The 24009-nt window shown below is 39.9% G+C and overlaps 1 protein-coding gene across 1 annotated transcript; it reads right to left on the bottom strand.

Annotated features, from left to right (window-relative positions):
- Positions 1–9317: 9317 nt before the first annotated feature.
- Positions 9318–23528, bottom strand: ptchd1 (patched domain containing 1). Its single transcript, XM_083529614.1, has 4 exons — positions 22896–23528; positions 22037–22634; positions 19425–20091; positions 9318–12101 (listed from the first exon to the last, which is right to left on the bottom strand). Exons 2-4 carry the CDS (start codon positions 22382–22384, stop codon positions 10450–10452), a joined length of 2667 nt encoding a protein of 888 aa, XP_083385740.1. The 5' UTR covers positions 22385–22634; positions 22896–23528; the 3' UTR covers positions 9318–10449.
- Between the last annotated feature and the right edge of the window lie 481 nt (positions 23529–24009).

Here is a 24009-nt window from a genome sequence, read left to right as displayed (position 1 = left end):
AGTTCTGAAGCATCTTCATGGAATAAGTCAGTGACCATTTGAAAGAGGAAATATTTAAGTTTTAAACGGCTGTCGTACTTCCGGAACGTTGAGTTGTTATATTGCGTAATGAATGATGAACCTTTTGATTAAACCTGTATTAAGATCATGTGACATTTACCCTCACAATATAGGTTAAATCTGTTGAATTATTGATGTCGCTTCTGATGGTGATGACATTATATTTGAAATTATTTTATGAGATTATTACAAATTGTATTGAAAATAAAATATTTTCCACAACATTCTACAACATAATGGGATATTTGGTGCAGCATTAAATCCTTGTAAAGTCCATTTCAGGTTCAGGTTATACATGTAAAGTAGAGGGGGGTGAATATTTATGCAAACCAATCTACAGCTATATTTGTTTGTTTTTTTCACAAAATGATATTCTGATCCTGCAGAATGGATCACATCTTCCTTTCAGGTCACCAGATCTCCTATTCACCAGGTCACATTGGATCGTTTGTGCTCATCTTTAGCTCTGTCACATGGTTAGTATCTTCTTTGGTCCATATCGCAGTGTTTATACTCACCTAAACCTCTGGCTCTTCCTCATGGTGTGCAAATGAAATCATATACAGCGTTCAGCAGATTCCCCTTTTGAGAAGTGCTTTAATAAAACTCATTAGATCATGGAGTTAGAATAACATCAGGCTGCTGTTGGAGAATTTAAGAAGTTTGAAACCAAGTCATGCAGCTGCATTCAGAGTCATCTATAGAGCTCTGAGGTTCTTCAGAGTCCCTCAGACCTGTCAGGAGTAAGGTGCACGAGTCCAGTCCTGAACTGACAAAGGAATGAAGGAGCACCTAAGTGGACTGCAGGGTTTAAAATGGATGAATTCTTCTGATATATCAGATTAGCAGTGTGAGACAGTTGATTGGCTACAGTAATCCCAAGGTTGTGCTTGGTGACTGAAGGTGATCCCATAACACTGATTTCACCTGTTTCATTAGCACTAATGTGCAGTTAAACCACATCATGCTTCTGTTCTCTCTCTCTCTCTCTCTCTCTCTCACACACACACACACACACACACACACACACACACACACACACACACACACACACACACACACACACACACACACACACACACACAATCATAAATAAATTACTTAACTTCTATAAGTGTTAAATGTTTGCTTTGATTTATTAGTTTACATTTTATAGAAATTGATGCAAAACTGGCAAATCTTTTCTTAAGGGTAATTCATCTTTTTTTTCTGTGTGCGTGTGTGTGTGTGTGTGTGTGTGTGTGTGTGTGTGTGTGTGTGTGTGTGTGTGTGTGTTTAAACAATGAACTAAAATTCCATATTATTTCATACTGCCATCATGTGGAGAACCGAAGCATGGTGTGGTTTGGCTGCATATCATAAAACTGTTTTATTATGTACATTTTGGGTATGTAATGATGGATGTGTTATATTCTTTTAATCATAATTTTTCTATTTGATTAAACAAAAATAAGTGCGAAACATACAATCTGTTAAAGGGTTACAAGTCCAGTTTGTTCCTAACATGACAGAGTTAAATCAGTTCAGGTCGTTACACGATTTGGTGCTTGGGAGTAGCATGACTACTTATATTATAGTAGTAGTCACATGATCTGGTGAGCAAAAGCCTACATAAGACTACAGGTGCTGTAGCATCATTTACTCCTGTTCAGTGATGCTGAACTGTATGTTGGTGCTAAGTAGAGAGCAGAGGTGGAAAGTGATGAAATACAAATACTTGGTTACTGAACTCAATTAGATTTTTCTGTTATCGGTACTTCACTTTACTATTTTATTTATTATAAAATTATAGATTTATATATTTTTCCCCAACACCCTTTATTTAAAGACAACAAGACATTAGCACAGGGCCAGATTATCCCACCAGCTCTTTATGTCTTTAGGACCCTGGTTCTGATCCCTGGTCCTGGTCCTAATCCCTGGTCCTGCTCTGCCTCCGTTGTTACTAGTTTAAACTCTGGACAGTTTCTTGGTTTGTGTTTTTGCTCTGCCCTTTGTTGCTCTGTTTGCAGGCTCTTGGTTATGTAGACTGTTTTTGGATTTTGGATTTCGGCTCCTCCTGCATTGCTCTCTCTGCTGGCTCTTGATTTTGGACTGTTTTTGGACTCCGTTTTGCCCTTTACTCCAATAATGTTTTTCATCTTACCCCGGGGATGTACTTGCTTGGCTTATAGAGGCAATTTTTATTATTCCGGATGTTTCTTCCCAGGACAAAGCTACACCATGACGGAATCCAAAGCAGTCACGGAGGAATCCAGGGACTGGTGGACCCTTACGGAAAACCAGCAGGTAGCACAGCTCTCCTGGATGACCCATTATTCCAGTGTTGGAAGAATGAAAAAGTGCAAGAAACCCTGTATTTGTTCATGTGTACACTTCCTTTGAGTCCATAAAAATGTAAATAACCTCTAATGAAAATGAAATAAAATCGTCGGTTAGGCTGAAATGAGTTGAACTTATAGATGGAAGTATTTCTAAAAACTCGGTTTTCAGCATCAACTTTCCTTATTTTTCAGAATTCCATTGTTTTTCACTCACTGGAAGTTTCATGTGTTTGCACATGCGTTTCCTCAGTCATGCTCTCTTTCCATGAGTGTAAATAAAATGTTGGCTATTATTTTTATTATATTTTAATTAAGTTATAAATTTATTAGACTATGAATTAAAATAAAGGTTAGTCATATTTTATCCACCCTAATAAAACTGTGCTTCCTGTTATGATGACACTATTTGCTTGGCTGTGCTCCAAGTAGGATGCAGATCTCCACCTAGATAATTAGCTAATGGCACATTATTATCATTTTTCTACCCGATGATACTGTTTAATTACATATATTGTTTTAGACAGAGTTGAAAAATAGTTTACATTCACTATAAAGACAAACTATTGGGACACCTGGAAACTAATGCCCAATAAAACTCTTGGACTTGTTGGTGGTTCCGGCTCCTGGTTGATTTGACTCCCTGATATTCGAAATCCTGCTCACTTGACCTTCCATCATGTTAATCAATCAGTTTGCTACTTTTGAATTTCAACTAAAATGGAAGAAACTATTTCACACCCATTACTTTTCTTTATTCAGATGATGACAGTTTACTTCATTGCTCTTTTAATTGGATTATAGCATCAAAGGTGGAATGTCTGCTCGTCCACAGACCTGCCTTGAGGCAGAAAACTTCAGCTCAGCAGCTTCACACACAATCCACATAAAACGCAAAGAAGGATTTTACAGTGTAGAATATTCTTAATAAGATCATTAATAACACTGGGGTTAAAAATGTCATGACAAATTAAAAAAAAAAAAAAAAAAAAAAAAGGCTTTGATTTATTACACTACAGATTCGAGGAGTAAATCTGCTGAATTGAACTTTGGTGTATTATATAATTCTATACTGAAATTAATATATTCATAATAGACTGACCTTTATTACAAAACAAATAAAACAATAAAATAATAATTATATATATATATATGGTGTGTGATATTTATCTGAACAAATCACACGTTTTCTTGTAAAGTCCTGGAGCTGAACTACTAAAACCAATAAAGTTTACCAAAAGCCATAATTAACTAATTTCCTTAAATAAATCAGAAATTAGTAAACAATCCAATGGTCTCGTTCTAATACCGCAAACATTTAACATAATCAGATTAGTATTATTATTTAACAGTCATTAAATAAACAGTCATAGACGGACGGATTTTTCAGTAGTAGTTTGTTTTCTTTTCATGTTACTTTCTATGTGTTATTTTATATTCAATGTCTTCTTTGCTGCATGCTATATTTTAAATCAGATCTACAAATGTGTATTTGTACCTTCAGGAAGGAGAAACAGAACACAAAGGCAGACAAGATGCTGGAAATGATGTGTGGCCATTTCTGAATGAAAAGAGAATGAGAAAAAATGGCATAAATATCATTTATTGTAGCTGATTGTAGAAACCAGTGGACCGAGATAGGGCAAACACACACACACACACACACACACACACACACACACACCCATCTGTTAGTGATACTGGGCGATAATTGTTTCTATAGTCCATAAGGCCAAACAAGTTCATGATGCACTCAGATACAATTTTGTATATAAGCATTATTTATAATTACAGAAAAAAACTCGAACTTCTTCAGGAGATGCAGCAGCTGGACACATGGCATTGGACTCTACAATCTATACTAATATTAAGATATCTACTATCTTCATCATGTTGTTGTCGATCTCATAAACTGCTCATCAGGTATGGAATTGATTCCCTTGTTTGTTCTTTTTTTTTGCCATTCTTTCTGCTCTCGATGGATCAAATCAGACCTGTAGATAAATTGTGTTTGTTTCAGCTCACACATGCTGGTAAAAGCTGGTAAAAGCTATGACATGGATGGATGGAATTATGACCTTTTCCCAGATTTATAATTGGTTAAAGAGGAAAGGTGTGGTGCTCAACAAATTACTTCTCACATGTTGGATGTTAACATTTTTCATGTTGTCATGTCTTCATTTGAGTTCATTCGAGGATTTGAGTGGGTACGGTGACGATGAAGTGAAACTATTAAGCGCTTTGTTCACATGTAAATAAATCCTCCTACTCCTAGCATTTCAACCTGCATTTAGACGGATTTCCTGTAACTACTAGTTCAACGATAAAAGGCCTGGGAGTTATTTTAGAGCAATTTTTCTTTTATTAATCACATCAACCAAGTTACAAAAACAGCTTCTTCCACCTTAGAAATATTTATAAGCTAAGAAACATGTTGTCTATATCTGATGCAGAGAAGCTCGTCCATGCGTTTATGACCTCCAGACTGGACTATTGTAATGCATTACTAGGTGGATGTCCTGCGTCATTAATAAACAAGCTTCAGTTAGTTCAGAATGCAGCAGTCAGAGTTCTCACAAGGTCGAGAAAATATCACCACATAACCCCAATCTTCTCATCCCTACACTGGCTTCCTGTTAAGATTCAAATCCACTACAAACTACTGCTACTTACCTACAAAACACTAAATGGTTTATCTCCATGTATCTCCAGTCTTCTAACACGCTACAATCCCTCACGCTCCCTGAGATCTCAAAACTCTGGACTTCTAGTAGTTCCTAGAACAGCAAAGTCCACTAAAGGTGGTAGAACATTCTCACATTTAGCTCCTAAACACATTTAGCTCCTAAACAGCTCCTGGAATAGTCTTCCTGACAGTGTTCGCGGCTCAGACACACTCTCCCAGTTTAAGTGCAGATTAAAGATGTATGTTTTTAGCGAGTTCTACACATAACACACATCACATCATAACCTTGTGCTCCAGAACATCTGATCACATGCACATGATCAACTTGTGCTGTTAATATCATGAACAGCAGCTACGCTAATTCCTCTCCACTGCTTCTCTTTCTCTCCCCATCCCGAGGCTTCCTGAGGATGCTCCAGCTCCAGTCACGTCCCACCTCATGAAGATTATGGACCTTTGAAGAATTAGATGCCGAACTCGCAAACCATAATGATTGTAAAAGACTGTAGAAAGATCATCAGTCATAATCACACACTCCAGTGCTCATGTTAGTTCTCACTCTCCAGTGTTCTGTAGTGTTTAAAGACTATAATCACACTCTTGATGTCACCCAAATGAGGATGAGGTTCTGCTTTTGAGTCTGGTTCCTCTCAAGGTTTCTTCCTCATAACATCTAAAGGGAGTTTTTCACAGTCGCCATGGTGCTCATCAGGGATAAACACACATCATTCACCTTCACTGTTAAATTCTGTAAAGCTGCTTTGAGACGACGTGTGTTGTAAAAAACGCAATAGAAATAAACTCCACTTGACCACTCATCTTATTGAAATACATTTACCGCAAATATGTTATGTATGTAACGCATGTGGTATGTACGTTATAATTGTTGTACATACACCGATCAGGCATAACATTAGGACATTCGAAGATAATCATTTTAGAGTTTTTTACAAATTTTTTTGTTTGTTTTTTTAATTTACAGAGATTTCCAGAATTCTGTTTTCACTGCAGTCATTAGGGGACTGAATTCATATTAATGAGAACAAATCTATTCAAGCGATTGTATTATCAGGCTGCAACATTATATATATTGTATATTAGGGGTGTAACTGTACACATATACGTACCAAATATTTCAGTACAGGGATTTCAGTTTGGTGAACACGTGTTCCATCTCCACCGTGGACTTCGAGCACAGTTTCACTTTAAATGCAGTTTATTTATTATTATTAAACTTGAAAACATACACATAAAAAGAAACTAGAGTTCAGTGGCCTGCAGGGATAGAAAGTTGATTGTCCAAGGTTATCTCAAGGTTGTTCTTGGTGACTGAAGGTGAGTATCCTTAACACTGATTTACTGTTTCATTACCACTGATGTGCAGTGAAACAACACCATGCTTCTGTTCTCATGATGGCACACACACACACACACACACACACACACACACACACACACACACACACACACACACACACACACACACACACACACAAGATTACACAATAATAAATACCTAATGTTTAGCTTTGCTTTATTAGTTCGAATTTTATACAAATAGATACAAAACCTTTCCTTAAGGGTAAGTTCAAGTTTATTCTGTGTGTGTGTGTGTGTGTGTGTGTGTGTGCGTGCGTGCGTGCGTGCGTGCGTGCGTGCGTGCGTGCGTGCGTGCGTGTGTGTGTGTGATACCAAGTTCAGTCATTCTAGTTGGAACACAAACAACCAATCAAAAAATCAATCTAAGAACCCGTTGATGATTAGATTTTGGGTAAATAATGAAGAACATTATTTTACGTTATTTTAAAAAATTTAATTTTTTCCAGTTGCTTAGATGAAAACAGGGGCGAAACAAGACAATCTGGTCTGAAGGGTAACACGTCCAGTTTCTTTTCCAGTCCTGTCCCTAACGGGGCAGAGTTAAATCTAATCAGGTCGTTACACACAGAATGAGTTTGTTCTTCACTTCTATAGTAAAAAAAAATGGTTCTGGACTCATCTTATCCCAGATTAACTGTAACGGTACAATCTGACCTAGAACAGGACGAAGATGGTGGGAGCGATCAAAATGCTTTCTCCAGGCTAAATAGCAGACATGTAGTAGAAGAGAGATGAGATGCTATAAGCTAAAAGATGAGATGTGTATTAAGGAAGTATATGTATAACTCATCAGAGTACGTTGTGGTTCAGGTCAGTGATTTGCAGGTAAAAAAAAACGTATTTGTCTCGGTTATAAGCTCTGGAGATGAAAATAGCAGCTGATGGCCACTTGCCAGAGGAACAATACTCCAATCCTCTGAGTTCTTTGTTTCCATGATGTTACTGATCATACTACCATTATGATACTGCAGACACCCTGTTATAGTAAAATAACCAGAGATTATTGATTGTTTATAGTTCAGGGTTACACTTATATGTTATGGAATGTCCATGTGATGAGTCACTTCCTGTTCTCACCTACTGTATAGCAGTTACACCGATCAGGCATAACATTATGACATTTTAACATTATGAGCAATAAAGTGAATAACCCTTATTATCTCTTCATCATGCCACCTGTTAGAAGGTGGGATATATTTATTAGGCAGCAATTGAACATTTTGTCCTCCAAGTTGACATGTTAGGAGCAGGAAAAATGAGCAAACATAAGGATTTAAAAAATTTTGACAAGGGCCAAATTTTGATAACTAAACGACTGTGTAAGAGCAGATTAAAAGGTGCAGGTTATTTGTTGGTACCTCAAATAACGAGGACTCCAGCAGGGGGCAGATCTTTATCTTATAAACCTCAAAGTTATGGAACAACCTTCCAATCAGTGTTCAGGACTCAGACACAGTCTCAGTGTTTAAGTCGAGGCTGAAAACATATTTATTTATTTAAGCCTTTAGTCAGTAGGTGTTTGTGAGGTAAAGGAGCAGATCATGGATATGTTTTGGCTAACTGAGATATTTGGATGCTGTCGTCTCCTCACTCTCGGGTTCACTTAGGTTTGTTGATGGTGGTGTGGTGGCTTCTTTCATCCCAGAGATCCTCATGTCTGTGTTACATTCTGGTTCTCTCTTTTAGTTCTGCTGCCACAGTAAATCTTGTCTCCAAAACTTTCTTTCTCTCTTTCTCTCTCTCTCTCTCTCTCTCTCTCTCTCTCTCTCTCTCTCTCTCTCTCTCTCTCTCCCACTCTCTCTCTTTCTCTCTCTCTCTCTCTCTCTCTCTCTCTCTCTCTCTCTCTCTCTCTCTCTCTCTCTCTCTCTCTCTCTCCCTCCCTCCCTCCCTCTCAGTCGAGTTAAACATGCTCCAGGGAAACCAGTGACCACTGTTCCTGCCCCTCTCCTCAGATCTGCCTACTTCATTCTGGACTGCTCCTGCTCTTCGATTGGAGGCCACACTGTGCAGCTGGGGATGTTTCACATCAACAGCCTGGAGATCCATGGAATTACAGAGTAGCACAGGAGCTTTGAGGGTGGATTTGGACTGTAGTTAATGTCAACAGTTTGCTACACTGACTCAGGACTACAGTTTGCATTTGATCACTCAACATTGTTTATCTGTAATAAATGGACATTTGGTGCCACCCAGATGAAGATGAGGTTCCCTCTTGAGTCTGGTTCCTCTCAAGGTTTCTTCCTTATGTCTTTCCTCCACCACAGTCGCCACCAACTCGCTCATTGGGGACAAACTTACACATAAGAACCATCTTATTGATTCTTTACTACTGCTTTATATGTGTAAAGTTGCTTTGAGACAATGTCCATTGAAAAAAGTGCTATAATTAAATGAAAATTAATTACATTTCCAAAACTGCCGCTCTGTGGACTGTTCCTGGTCTGCAGTGGTCAGTATCTATTAAAAGTGCTCCAAGGAAGGAACAGTGGTGAACTGGAGAAAAGGTCGTGGGGTGGCCAAAGCTCATTGATGCACGTGAGGAGCGAAGGCTGGTCCAGGTGGTCCGATCCAACAAACTGCTGAAGAAGTTCATGCTGTAAATGCTTAATGGCTCAGAACTGTTTTAGCAGCAAAAGGGGACCAACACAATATTAGACAGGTGCTAATAATGTTATAAATGATCAGTGTATATGTGTAACACTTGTTCCTTCAACAGCCTCTCTTTATTCTCTCTGTCAAGTTAATAGGACAAAAGGAGCAATTTGCCTGCAATTTGCTTTAAATTCAGGACGACTAATCAGAGCTGCTGTGAAGGAAAATGTATCAGTACCTCCTGGACAATCATAATTCTGGATTTAGCATTTTTATTTTTTTTATTATTTATTATATTTAATTTGTCATTATAACAAAAAGACAGCATTGCTTACTCTGTTTCTCTCTCTCAACTAGTCTCTCCATTCACTCTTACTCGGTGTGTGTCTTTGTCTCTGCCTCTGCCCTTGTCTTTCTCCTCTTTCTCTGCCTCTCGTACAACAAGAGCAAGGACACCAGGAGAAGGGTTCTGGCTCATGAATATTGATGAGGAGCATTGTGTGGGACAGTGTGATGTTCAACGTTTTTTTTTTTTTTTTTTAAACGCACTTCAGAAACTGGTAGAAAATCATTTGTTCGAGAATTTAAAACCTCCTGTATGACTTCATCTACCATCTCTTCCCATTAGAGGAACTGTCTGTATACTCCAGGGGAATGGAATGATGTATGTACAGTATAATAGTAACACTAAACAATGACAGGCATGGCGATACAAGGGGTTTCCATGGAAGCGATGCAGTGCACCACAAACCACCTGCAGCAAACAAGCATATCTCCATATCTCTTTTCACCAGAGATCAATTATTATTACGTATCATACAGAAAAAAACATATTAACAGTGGATTGAAATGTCAGATTACCCAGGGATTGGATTCATATGGCTAATAAAGGACATGGCTATTTGGAAAACAACTATGGCTGCCTTGATTTAGCAGTGAACCCCTGACCACCTGTAAATATGAGTGGTGGGGTTTGTACTTTATATATTTTACTATTTTAATATCACAGTAATGTTGCAGTGGTTTGTAGAGCATGTATGTGAATCTAAACTGCATTAAGGCAAAACCTTTTTCAGAGCGCTCAGCCGCGAGTCTAGGAGCTGCTCTGTAATTATCCACAGCTGGCCCAAAATGTGGCTCATTTAGCTTACTGAACAAAGATCTTCTCTTAGCATCCACACAGGGATGGAAGATGTGCGGCACAACCTTTCACCATGACAACCTGGCCTCGTGATAATGGCGAGACCTTTCTTTTTTTTACCATGACAACAAAGCCGAGTTTCTGCAGGAGAGCTGAAATTAATTTGCTCTGATTATATCTGCCTCTGTGACATGACCGTGTCTTCCAGGTTTTGATGGACTTCTCTGAGCCCAAACCTTGACATTACCTCTTTGCATTTTGTCATTTACTCAGACGGTGGTAATCTGATCAACCACTCGAGTACTGTCTGATATCTCTACGCATTCAATCTCCTCCCGGTGCTCACCCGCATTTTTCCTTTCCCTTCTTTTTTTCTTGGATGGAGGCAAGAATGTCAAGAGAACCGGAAGGATAGCCAGACAGTGGAAGGCGGTGATGAGGGCAGTGAGGAAAAAACACCTGAATAGTGTGTGAGTAAGGTTGGATGGAACAGCTGCTAAAGGCAACAGTGCTGCACCATAGCACATGTAACTCTGCAAAGCAGGGACTCCATGCCGCTCTAAAGACAGCTTCACCCATCGCGTTCGTGTTGATTCCCGTCCCAGAGCAAAGGCTGACACTAGAGGCACACTTGAGTCTACGGCATAGTTAACCCCATAAATCAGGCACAGCACTGACATGCAGTCTAACTCCACCTGCCACAGAGTCATAAATCCCAACACACCAAATTCCACGGAGACCACCGTCACAGTTATCCAGGCATTCACCAAAGGGTCAGCAGCCAAAAAGCTAGAAAAAAAGAGCAAAAACAGAGCAGCAATGCACGAGTTCTTCAGCGGTGCACCAACTGAAGATGCGTAGCGGTCCATGTACACAAACGAAGGGTTAAAGATAATGAACTTTACCCTGGAGGTTAGCGAGAGCTTGCGCAGTGTGTCTAACAGAATAGACATCTCCTCTCGCTTGTTCTCTGTCGTCTTGGCCACCAGAAACATCCGGGAAGCCACTACATCAAACTCTCCATCAGCCCGCTTGGCGAATATGATATCGTCTGAGAAATGGAGGTAGCGAGGCTGGCGGAGGAAGCCTGAGCGCAAGTGCTCGGTGAAGTTTTTGCGTGGAAGGCTTGTCGTGATGTTAAGACCGTGTAGGTAATTTAGGTAACTTTCAAACCAGGAGATCCTCTCGAACCCTTTGGTGTACTCAAGGAGATCTTCCTGTACACTGGTATTCCAGTACTCGATAGATTCATAGATGTAGAAGCCAATTACAGGGCTGTAACTGCTAAAGTAGCGCTGTTGCGCCCGAGTGTAGGCAATAGTGCTGGTTTCCGTGGCGACAACATTACTAAGATCAGAGCCTTCACTCACCTGTAAGTAGCCCATTAATGCAAATGAGATGTATACTAAATAAAAAAGCACTACAAAGGGTTTGACGTATGTGTTGGTGATCCAGTCGCAATAGTATCGCTTCATGAAGGCCACCAGGAGGTGGTTCTCATAGACATGGAGGTCACAGGGTTCGGACGCTTCCTCGTTATAATGCGTGTACATCAGGAAGCGATACCACGCTGACTTTTGTTGCAACAAATCAGGCTTGGGTACGCGTCTGCAGAACAGGCTGTGGCGATAGTTATTTTCGAGGTAACCTGCGAAAACCAGATTGGACCCATAAAAGGTGAGGATGTAGAGGTAGTTGAAGAGAATGGAGAGACAGGCAATGCGGCAGAACAGACGCACTGCCTCAATGTTGGTGAAGGGGCTGGCGCCGATACCGAACGTGACCAGGTGAAGGGCGGTGCTGGCTGTGAAGGGGAGCATGCAGTCTGAGAACACAGCAGCCACTCGCTCTTTTACGTGCTGGTCCTCACGTGTCCGTCGCCAAGAAGACAGCATCTCGAACATGCCAAACAAACCATGACCTTAGAGAAAGAGACAAAGAGAGAAAGAGAGGTTTTTCAGATCTTAAATTGTCCAACACAATCACTGCTTCAAGTTACTGTGGCTTTGACTTAAAGTGACAGAAGTGCCTGCTGTGAAAAAGGGGAGCATGAATAATTGACTAAAAGTCTGACGAGACGACGATTCAGCACTAAAACCTCAGTGACAAATGCATGTCAGAGGTCTTCGGTAGATCTTATATCTTTTTTTATCCCTTCTCCCCTGCCCGGAGACTAGTGATGAGTCGTTCATTAATGATTCGTCCATTTTGACCGAGTCTTAAATGTGACTTGTAAACAAGAACAAATCGTCTTAAGGGGGGTTTTGTTGATTTTCTACTGGATGCGCATGAGCAAAGCGTCACAAAATCTCCATAGAAAACAAAATTTGAGTAGTTTACCTCTCGACTCTTCTAGTTTAAGCCGTTTATTCTTTTGTCATGTGACTCCCATAGACGCTATGCAGTTGATTAAACAGAAAGTTGAGTAATTCATCTCTTACTTTATACTTTGGTATATGGGAGTCACGTGACAAAAACGAACAAACAATTCAGACTTGACAACGTATGAGATGGTTGTTCAGTGGAACAGCACATTAAGTTTTAGTTTTTTTTACCTCCTCACCTGTACAGCTCAAACAGTCAAACTATTACCGCTATCAACCTGTCAATTTACAGCCGACTCCTATTTCCCAGCAGACACCAAACATGGCTGCCATGGATTCCATAATTTTAGCACTCACAAGCTAAACTCCAAGCTACAGTATATACTACATGCACACTCGTTTTCAATCACACACAAACCTACTTTGTTCTATTCACACCTTTGTAAAGTATTCACCCTGTTGCCTTTGAGTCTCTGGCAACAAGACGCCGTGAATACTTTGTCTGATAATTGTTTAATACCTCTGTCCTGTTTACCCTGTTTATTCTTCACCTGGAATATTCTCTGAACTTTCACTTCTGGCCTGATTCCAGTTTGTGATCTTATTAAGACTGCCTAAACCGGTACATACACGCTGACAGTTTCTCAGGGCGTTGTGTAACTTTAATACCAATTTCACAGTCAGTTCTCCACCTGGTTTATTTGTTAAACAGGACCTTTCTCAGATCACAACTCACTTGCTTTTTTCATCCTGAGGCTGTCTAAAAATTCTTGAACAATCCAAAAATAACATTCTAAAAATTGCCCCAGGTTTCCTTGTCAGATCTGATTGTTGTTATGTGGCACTGATTGGAGAGGATGGATGAATAGAAGAACAGAAGGTCTTGATCTTTCTATATGGATTTATTTTTCTTCTTCACATTAAGCTACACTTGTTTCCCCTTATTTAGTTCTTTCACTCATTTGAGTCTTGAGTCTCGATCTGACACCAAAACGCACTCGTTTATCTTCAGGTATTTTGGAACCAGAGGTGTTTGTATGAAATACTGCACTGCCAAAACTTCAATTCTTATTTCTAGCCATAAAAATGTTATTGATCTCAATTACAGAATAAATTACTATGCAAAAGCAGATTGTGATTGTTTTAAGATTATTTATATATTTTTTCCTACTTAGTTAGTTAAATCAGGTCTTGTATCTTTTAAGACTTTACTGTATATTAGTTGTAATAACTAGTTTTACTGCTGCCAATAACAAAAAGCTCAATAATCACACTTGTTCATTAGTATTATTTATTCCGAACGATTGTTTTAAGTCAACGCCAACACATTTATTTACAACCTAATAACAAATTATAAAAATCTGCAGTATTACGTCACCACACACTTTCCAAATTTTATCCACAGCAGTTATTTATTTTTTAGGAACTTTGTTCTTTATAAAAAGTACTAACGGCTCTTTACTACAGTAAGTGTTTCTGTAATTTGATTTTAGTTTTTCAGGTTGAACATCTTTGTGTTCAGTAACGTTCAGCAAATTTTCTGAAAAAAGAATACATTCAATAATGTTTTATGTTGCAATACATCAAAGTATTTTGAGACGCAGCAAGTAATGATTTTGTTTTGTTTTTGCATCATAACTACTGTGTTTTACAAGACAGTCTTCATTTAAATGAATAATTGGTAACAGTTTGCATGGATGCATGATCTTGATTTTAATGGTAATCTTGCTTTTAGTTTAAATGCTTCTGATTTTAAGACATTTATATATAATTATGATGATTCTTAAATTAAGAGGAATTCTCTTGTGTAGTGACTCTGGGTTTAAGATTACATTTACATACAATTTAAGAAAAGCAAACTGTTAATAAAAGTATTAAGATAGTTTTCATTTAGACTCAAATCAGCTGCTTGGAATAAATGTTTAAATGTTACATTTAAGACCTATTGTTCCAGATACGTTTTCTTATTTCAAGAAATCTTACTAAATGTAATTATTTTACTGAACTGGCAGATGTTTTAAATCATACATTTATATCTTATATTTATTTATTTGATTTATTTCTTGCATTGCTACAGCCTATGGTTGTGGCCTGTCCACTTCCGTTGAGAAACAATAGCAGCCTAAAAGTGTTTCTCATTCTAATTAAATCGAATAACACACTAGTTAGCATAAAAATCACTTCGTCCAATAATTCACCTGCTAAAATCATACACTTTGACTTCGTAGTAAAAACGGTGGCTCTGTGACGTCGCACGTGTACAAATAAAACATGCAGCCTCCTGTCACTTCCCATAGTGTGCACCCATGGTCACAATAAGCACAGATATATATATATACGACAGGTGTGAACAAAACACCTTATTTCTGTCTTATCCTAAAGAATCCTAATGACGTTACAGGAATCCCAGGTCGGCGTGCAGCTGAGACATATAGAGCAGTCACTCGTGTATAATTGACGTGACGCGAGGACAGATCTCGTACACACCGTACTGGGTAAGAGCTTCATGCTGCTGCCTGGGGACTCTTCAGAAGTCTGAGATGCTGGAGTAACTGGGTCAGGCTACTTTTACAAGCTTTACAAGCGTTTGCTCGGCCCTTACATCTTAAAGATGATCAGAATAGAACTGATCATAATGATGCTTAAAAAATCGATACTATTTATTACAATGAATTCATCTACACACTTTGTTTTATTCTGTTCTGTTCCTTTTCTTTCATTCGTTCTTTCTTAATTCTGGGGTTATGCACACAGCAGGAGCAGATGGCTCTCACCTCCACTGTTGCCACGGCACCGGTGACTCATCAGTCATGACAGAGATTCCCTTTTAGCCTCGTCATAACTCTTGTACGCTGACCTGAGAAACGCTTCTACTGGACATTTCAGGAGATTTTATTCGGGGGATAGAAAACTTTAGTCATTTAGTCATGCTGAGAAAGAGAACGGGGGAGAGAGAGAGAGAGAGAGAGAGAGAGAGAGAGAGAGAGAGAGAGAGAGAGAGAGAGAGAGAGAGAGAGAGAGAGAGAGAGAAATGAGGATGACTCAGCATCTTTGGGCAAACCTTATGTTGTGCAGAAGGTGTTGATGTGTAAGAAATAAAACACTGCACAGCTCTGATTTCTTTTAGCAAAATACTGAGTGATGTGCTGCTGCCATCAAACTGGGGTGAGATTCTCTTTCTTTTCTGTTCCATTCCTTTTTTACTACAGCAACTTTCCAGCAATTACAATTTCATCTGTCCTCAAGTTTAAAGTTACTAAACTCTCAACAGTTCAACGTCCTTTGTTTGTAACATGAAAATAATACCTATAGCTTCTGTACAGGAAGCAGAAATTATTTGTTCATCTCTGAAATTTCATCCGTCATAACGAACAAATTATTCTCTGAACGTAAAAGGATTTAGGGTGTTGAATTAACAAGTCCAGCAGGTGAATATTGATAACAAAATTAAACACCTGTAGATTTTTTTACTAAATACTTTATACTCGATTAATCAGCACCGTTAGATGATTCCTGGAACTATTGGCAATCTGCAAAGATCCATCCTGGTTCTTCCAGGTTGTGTTATATATTATGGGAGCCTTTAACATCAGGTTATCTCTAGTCTTTTATACCACAGCAACTTGTCAATGTTTACGATTATAAACTCATCGGGCCTTAAGTTTGAAGTTATAAAGTACTGACACAGGAGACTCCTTCCATCTAAGTATCAAAAGATCATCCTCAGTTTGAGAAAACTCGGCATCTCAAGTACATTATCTGCTATTCAGTGGCGTCTCTTTTTCTTTCCTCACTTTATCTTTCTCTGTCTTTCAGACAATCTCTCTTTTTCTGTTTTATTCTTCTCTGAGAAAAGATGAGTTCCTGCTCCTGTTCCTCTCTAAATCAATTAAACGTATGGATAAGATTGTGGAATTCTTCTCCTTCTGCACATCCCGAGCATCTCAAAACCTCATTAGGTGCATCTTTATTACCACTCCGGTGTTTTACAGCACATTAGATGGCACACGACCGGTGCTTTCTCCCGATAAATGTAATATTAATCCCGGCAATTACGCTACATCGTGCCGTCTCTGTCGGTTTTCCCATTATTGTTGGAGGATTATCGAATGAGTCCATTCAATGGTTGATGTCTCTGTAATAGAATAAGATTTTTTCTTCTAGTGGAGCACAGAGATAAGCTCTCATTGTGCTGAAAGAAGTTTGTAATGCTGTAATTTTACAGCCCATGTTTCTATTTTCCTCTCGCAGCACAATAGATCAAATCGAGCACTGATGAAGAAAGTGATTGACCTCAGAATGTGACTTCTGATCCTTCAATATTTTAGAGGAACATAAACTGATTATAGATCATACTCAACATGTAAAAGTGCAACGGTTTTAGCCTTAAAACAATCAAATAAATAATTGAAATAATTTATAAATAAATGAAGTGAATGCATCTTTTTTTGGTTTGATACATTTAAAACCAAAAGTATGTGCACCCCTGACCATCACACATATTGCTCTTATAATCAGTTTTACTCTTCTATGAAGAATTTTGGGGCATTTTCAATCATTCAGCTACAAAAACATTAGTGTGATCAGACACTGATGTTGGTAAAAAGGCAATTCCAGCACATCCCCATAGGTTTTCAGTGGGGTTGAGTTCTAGGCTCAGTTTCACTGGGTGTAAATATCGGCAAAAATCCATACAGATAGTTTTTCCGGGTTGCGTTATACAGTGCGACCCACTGGTACCACATGCTGTTTATTTAAAGTGTTTTTTTTTTTTTTTTTTTTTACTCTTTTTGGATGTATCTTTTTTTATTTATTTGGAGTGTTACTTTTTTAGTTTGAATGCATACTTTATTTTACTAAATATTTATTAATATAATTAATGTATTCATATTTATTTAAGCACATTTTCATGATTTAGTCCTTTTTTTACTTTTTATTTTTGTGATAAAGTTTAGTACTATTTTACATTGAGTGTTTGTTTGTTTTTAATACAGTATCAATTTTAAAAACTATCATTTAAATAATCAGTTGTTTAAACTTAGCTATCGGTATCGGTAGAGTCCAAGATCGATCGATCTCTACTAAATACCTGATCAGTGAAGCTGCCATCTTCCTATTGGTAGATTTCACACTAATGATGTTTGGAAGGCGCCTTCCTGCCATCCAGGGTGACTTATAATTATCTCGTTTATTTAGCTGAGGTTTAGGGGCCTTTGCTCAAGGGCCCATTCATGACAGATTAGCTTTTTAGTTTTAGGGGCTTTGAATTTATGACCTTCTGATAAGAAGTCCAGCAACGTCAAACGTTTTAATCGCAGCATTGGATTTCTGTCTACTTTATATCTATTTTATAAACAGCACATTTGCTGGCTTTTTGTCAACACAATAAGGCCCCAAAGGCAAATGTGTGTCTGAATAGGAAGTGTATTAGATATCTGGACCCTTTTTTGGGTCCATGCATCTTCTCTGCCCCTTTATGTCTTTTCGTCTGCGTGATGTAGTTCCTCCTGAGTGCACTCCTAACCTCTTAAGCACTCTTTTCTTACTGTCATGCTTCCATCGTGTTATTTCCACAGAGTGCTCCAGTTACCAGAAACCCCCTCCTACACGTCGCACTAATTACAGATTGTGTGAAAGATAGAGAACAATAGCAGGAGCAAGAGAACAGGATAAAGACGGAGGCGATCTGTCAGTGTACACCGGGCGTGTGTTTGTCGCTCTGTGTCTGTGCTCCGGATTATATAGAGAGAATTTCAGAACAGTTCATTTCTATTCATTGCTTTGAATTGTGAGTTCTTAAGTCAAAAATGCAAAGAAAATTGGACCATGCAATCCCATAGAGAATGGGCTGTTGCTCTGTGCTGGGTCTTTCATCTGGATTTTAATGTTTAATGAGATTATAAAAGCAGAGCTACAAGTGGTGAGGATTGTTTAACAGGACCTACTTTCCCCAATCAGATTCATTGCATGTGATTTAAATCATGTCGCACATGGAAATTTTTTTGGCATAGTAAGGAAACTAAGTTAAGGGTATGAAGATACCACCTCGCCAACGAGAAATTTCTTTTTACCGAGTCTGAATTTTTGCACATAATTTTGTTATAAAAAAAAAAATCTGTCTAGAAATAATGAAGCAGGGTGAAATCAGACAGACACCGACCAGAAGTCTCAAGTGCAATTTGCCTCCAAGCCACTGGGGGGGGGGGGGGGGGGGGGGTTAAAAGCAAACCACTACTTCAGGGACTCCCAAAACCGTGTTAATAATCAACTCCAACTGATCATCATGGATTTTTGGTGATGTCAGGCCTCGGTGGTTTGGTTTCTCCTCATTACTAATTACTAATGTTTACCTCCTTAGTTGTTCAGATTTGCGTAAAAACTAACAAAGGTAGACGGACGGAAAAACGGTTCTAGTGCAGCATGTCAAGCTAACAATAACTTCATTGAATTTAAACAAACGATATGACCCAATGTTTACATAAAGTATGCATGGTGTAATGTATTAAGGATTAATAGCATGTAATTGTAAATATAGTTTCTAAGAATGAAGAGATGGTTAGTGATTGTCTATCTGGGTAAGTCATCGGTACTGTTTTTGTTCTGGCTCCGAGGTGATGGAATGAACTTCCCCTAGATGTCCAAATAGCTAAGTCACTGCCTATCTTCAAATGATGGGTGAAGACCTTCATCTTCCTGAAACACTTAAACTAGCACTTCTTTTTCCTCTGTGTTTCATGTTAATATTTTTTATTAAAAAACTGTGCTATAATTCTCGAAACTCTGCACAGAGATTCAGCTGATGCTATCCTAAGTTTGCAACCTACTGTTGATTTATTCTTCAAAGCACGTTTGTAAGCCGCTCTGAATAAGGGAGTTTGATAAATAGCGTAAATGTAAATGCAAATGTGGTGGTGTTTTACCCAGCATGATGAAAGGAATGCCGAGGTACGTGGAATTGTATTTCCCGCCGGTGAGGTTAAAGATCCCGGCGGAGGTGAGAGTCGCTAGGCTGACGGTGACCAGTGCTAAGATTCCCAGCCAGGGTTTGGTTCGTACGCAGTCTCTCATAGAAGAGCAAAGCACAGCAAGGGAGAGGCATGCGGCCAGGCTAAAGAGCAGCGGGCGCTCAGATACACGACTCGTTCTCTGGAAGTCCCTCTGCAGCGAGGACGAGGTGAATGGGTAGAGCCCCAGCTCGGGGTGTGCCGTACTGAAGCTCTCCAACTCGTGGCAAAAGAGCAGCTCCCAGCGAGCCGCCACCATCTCGTTCAGTGCACTGGCGACCTGCAGGTAATAGGTGAGCTGGAGAGCTCGGGCAGCTCGGACACCTTCTCGACCGTTGCTCATGGTCTGAACCCCACCAAGCTGGTGTCCTATATAGGCCTCTCGCCCGTCCTTGAGTCGTGTGATGGGGTAGCGCAGCAGTGGTGCAGTCCGGTTTGAGGCTCGAGCCAATCGCATCTCCTCCAGTACTCGCAGGATGTCGTCTATGATGCAGTTCTTGCTATCGTCCAGCAGGCAGAGATGAGCAAAGGTGTAGTTGAAGCCCAGCATCGGAACCTGGATGTGTGTGATGGCACTATGAAGCTGATAAGAAGGATACATGTTAAGGTAAACCATATTATTAACTTTAAAAGAGAAGAACAAGAGACTGATGAAGCAGACATTGTATTACCAACATTTCACAACATCAAATGCACTATAACTATAACTGGATACAAATAAATTTACAAAAATTAAAATCATTGGTGATTTGCTGTCGCAGGAGCGGAGTCTAACACGTGCTGTGATAAAAAAAATACAATCTTGTAGTGGTTGAACCTCAGTCAGTATTTTACTATAACATCAACATGCCCAGTGTTTTAGTCCTTACTTAACATACACCTGCCAGCCAATCAGAAGAGAGGATTTTTCGAGCTCTGGCTATAACGTGAAATTATAGGGGCTCGTGTTTAACACATGTGTTTTCCACTTCTGAACACAAAGAGGCAAATGTTGCCCAGCTGTCCACCAAAGCAATTAGAAAGATTGCAGTTCAGCCGACAGAGAAATTACTGGTGCTGAGGCTGCGAGAGTGTGTGATTTTATCCAGTCCTAAAAAGCATTCGCATACAACTGTCGAGACCTGCAGGGTCACTGTTGCTAGGCAACAGGGAAGCATGGCAGTGATCCAAGGACGTTCACTTTTACTTCCTGTTTAAAATTCATTCTATTATATAGCACATAGCTCAGGGACCACAAACAAACAACATTATCACTAAAAGCTGGAACGGATTGAAAGCTTTTAAAGGAGCTTGGCCACTCCATGGATTTCTGATGGGATGCACGTGTCTACGTTTTTTTTTTCTTTTTTACTCACCATAGAGGAAACAAATATATAGTCTACTTTTTTTTATTAAGAGAAATTCTGCACAATACTGTAAAGCACATGTTATTGAGTGGCCTTGCTGATGCAAAAATATGATTTTCTGTCAGATTTTGTGAGCATTTTGAATGAAATGAAGTGATTGAAAGTTGGTCTTATTAGAAGAATTCAGCTCATACAGCGTGTGTATGTGATGCTCAAACCTGGTGTAACAGACATCTTCTCCAAAGCAGTCATTTAGAAATAATACGGCAAATACATGAGTCAGCAATGACATTAACGAGGGTTCCATTTCATTTAGGTTCATGAGAACCAGGTTCAAGTAAACTATTAGTGTGACCTTCATACATACATATTTATGAAGTATTTCAGTGTCCTTCACATGCCTTCCCCTGAATCACCTCTAAAAACAAATCAATAAAACAAAGAAAAAAAATTTAAAGTTTTTACATTTAATTAGAGATTAGTCTGTGTATGTAGTGAAACACACTTCACCAAACGCTGCATCAAGCCATAGCAAAAGAAGAATAAGTTCATTGTAAATGATTTTCAATGCAGTGACACACACCACAACTTTTTACTGTTTTTTTTATCACTGGGTATCAGCCTAAGTTTGTATTTAACTCTTTACAAGTGAACTGGTTTACGTGTTTACTGGTTTACTGGTGTTAATATACTTGTGCAGAAAGATTTTAAAAGAAAAAGTACTACAGTAGAAAATTCCTGATCTCCTGAGATAAAGATTTCATTTAGTAACATACATGTCATTTAATTTAAACAAAATATATCTGTTTACATACATGTTTATTGTAATCAATTAAATGTAATTACATAAATAAATTGTATGATTTGTGTAAATAATTGTGTAATAATAAGTGCGTTATTTTGCTTCTATAATAACTTTTTGCTTCCAGAGTAACAGTTGTGTAATAAAATCTACAGATTTGTTTTATAAACATAATCCATCTATTTAAATATTATAAACATTATTTGGGCGATTTTTTTTTTTTTTTTGGTACCATGGAGTTTTTTTTGTTCAGAAAACATCAGGTCCAAGTTATTGTTGAGGTTGGGTTTGATATGTGAAAGCAGCAATGTTTCCTCTAGTGCGCCAAGCATCACCTCACAGGGGAAATCATCTCACAGAACGTCTATCCACCTTCTTACCTTCAGGACGAGGTCAGCGTGGTGAGGCTCGAGCACGCTGCCCTTGCGCGAGGTCACGATCACGCGCCCGTACCGGCCCGGGGTCTGGAGGTCGGAGTAGAGCGTGTGTTTGGAGCGGTTGACGGGGAACAGGCTGTCCACCAGGTTGCCCTCGATCTTCGCCAGGCTGTGTTTTGGAGCCAGCAGGCGCTCCACTTCCTCCTCCACCCGGTACCTGCTGAAACTGGCGCCGAGCAGCACCGAGAGGAGCACCGGCGCCGAGGCGAAGAACACCGGATGGTTGGCGACGAAGTGGCCCAGCTTGTGGAAGGACGCGCGCAGCCCCTCGCGCACCGCTTGCCGCAACATCCTAGAGCGCAAGCGGAGACGGCGTGCGGGCGGCGAGCCTCGTCGTCGTCTTCATCAGCACCACCATCATCATCATCATCATCAACACCAACATCAGCAAGAACATTATCATCAGGGGTCCCGAGCATCTACGTTCGGTCCAACACCAAAGTCTCCGCAGTGAACGGCGTCTTGGAGCGATGACACCACGTTAACGTGCGGATCTTTTTTACGCGAGCACGTGAGCATCCACCGGCGTGAACACAGGAGTCTGGATAAAAAAAACGAAGAAAAAAGTATTGGGACTGTACTTACGCAATATGCAGCTGCAACACACCCCTGCCACGCACATACACACGCACACACGCATACACGCACACGCAGCACGAGAAAGACGCACGCAGACCCGGCGTCTATGCGGCATGCAGAAATTAAACTTGAGACCTGCGCGTCATCTTCGATGCATCTTGAACGATACACACACACACACACACACACACACACACACACACACACACACACACACACACACCATTATTTCTTTCTCTTCTGTCCTGGAATGGAATCAGAGGTGAATCAGGAGACCGAGTTCTCCTTCACATTTTTAGGAGCGACATCACAAAGCTCTGGATGTGCACCGAGCCAGCAGGTTGTGAAATGTGGTGCGCAGGTCCTCCAGGTGTGTGAAGCTATTATTCAGGACGCCTAGATGATCTCCAGTATCCGCTCGTTGTGTCGCGCTGAAGGTGAACACACCGGCACCGAACAGGAGCACGAGGAAGAGGAGGAGGAGGCAATAATAATGGTGAAGGCATCTCCTCTGTGTTCTCTGTAGCCTACATAATCGCTTATTTCGAGCCCCAGCGGAAGCGGATGTGGTACTCCACCTACACTGATGGTGAACTGACGGAGAAGTATAGAATGAAGAGGAGAGGTTCCCTGCCTCTATGGGGCTCGTGCACAGATATCACGGGTGCGCTCTCTCTCTCTCTCTCTCTCTCTCTCTCTCTCTCTCTCTCTCTCTCTCTCTCTCTCTCTCTCTCTCTCGCTCTCTGGGTCACTCTCAAGAAATTAAGACACCAAGTTGGAGTTTTCCTTTTCCATCAAAGATACATCGTTAAAAAATCACTCCTATCCTTCCAACACACTTAACTATGCAAAAATCACACACTATATGAGCAAAGGTTTGTGGACACCCAACAATAAGATACTGTATGTGCTCCTTTTGGAGCATCCCATTCCACCTTTAGACTCCATTTGGTCTTCTGGGAAGATGTGATTTTGTGGAGATTCATTTAGTTACAAGGGAGTTAGTAAAGTCAGGTAGGTGAGGAGACGAGTCCTGGGGTGCAGTCAGCGTAAAAAATTCACCCCAATACGGTTTAGAGATTTATAGCAGGAGATCTTCCAACCCATGAAAAGCAGATCTTCTCAGAGCTGGCTTTAGGGGCCACAGATCTGGAACAGGTTTGGGTCTCCTAGTCTGAGTGTAGGGGAAATGTAATCATCGCTAGGGAAAGCTTTTTGCCATGATGTGTTCAATGAGGCAAAATATCTGGACTTAGTCATTTTGCAGTCGTTTGGTTAGACCAGCATTTCCCAAGACATTGGCCGGGACGACGCGGTCCTCATGAATGACCTTCGAG

This window comes from Silurus aristotelis (assembly GCF_946808225.1).
Source record: "Silurus aristotelis genome assembly, chromosome: 25".
NCBI lineage: Eukaryota > Metazoa > Chordata > Actinopteri > Siluriformes > Siluridae > Silurus > Silurus aristotelis.
The sequence above is the reverse complement of the archived record's forward strand: the minus strand, read 5'-3'. Positions and strand labels throughout refer to the sequence as shown.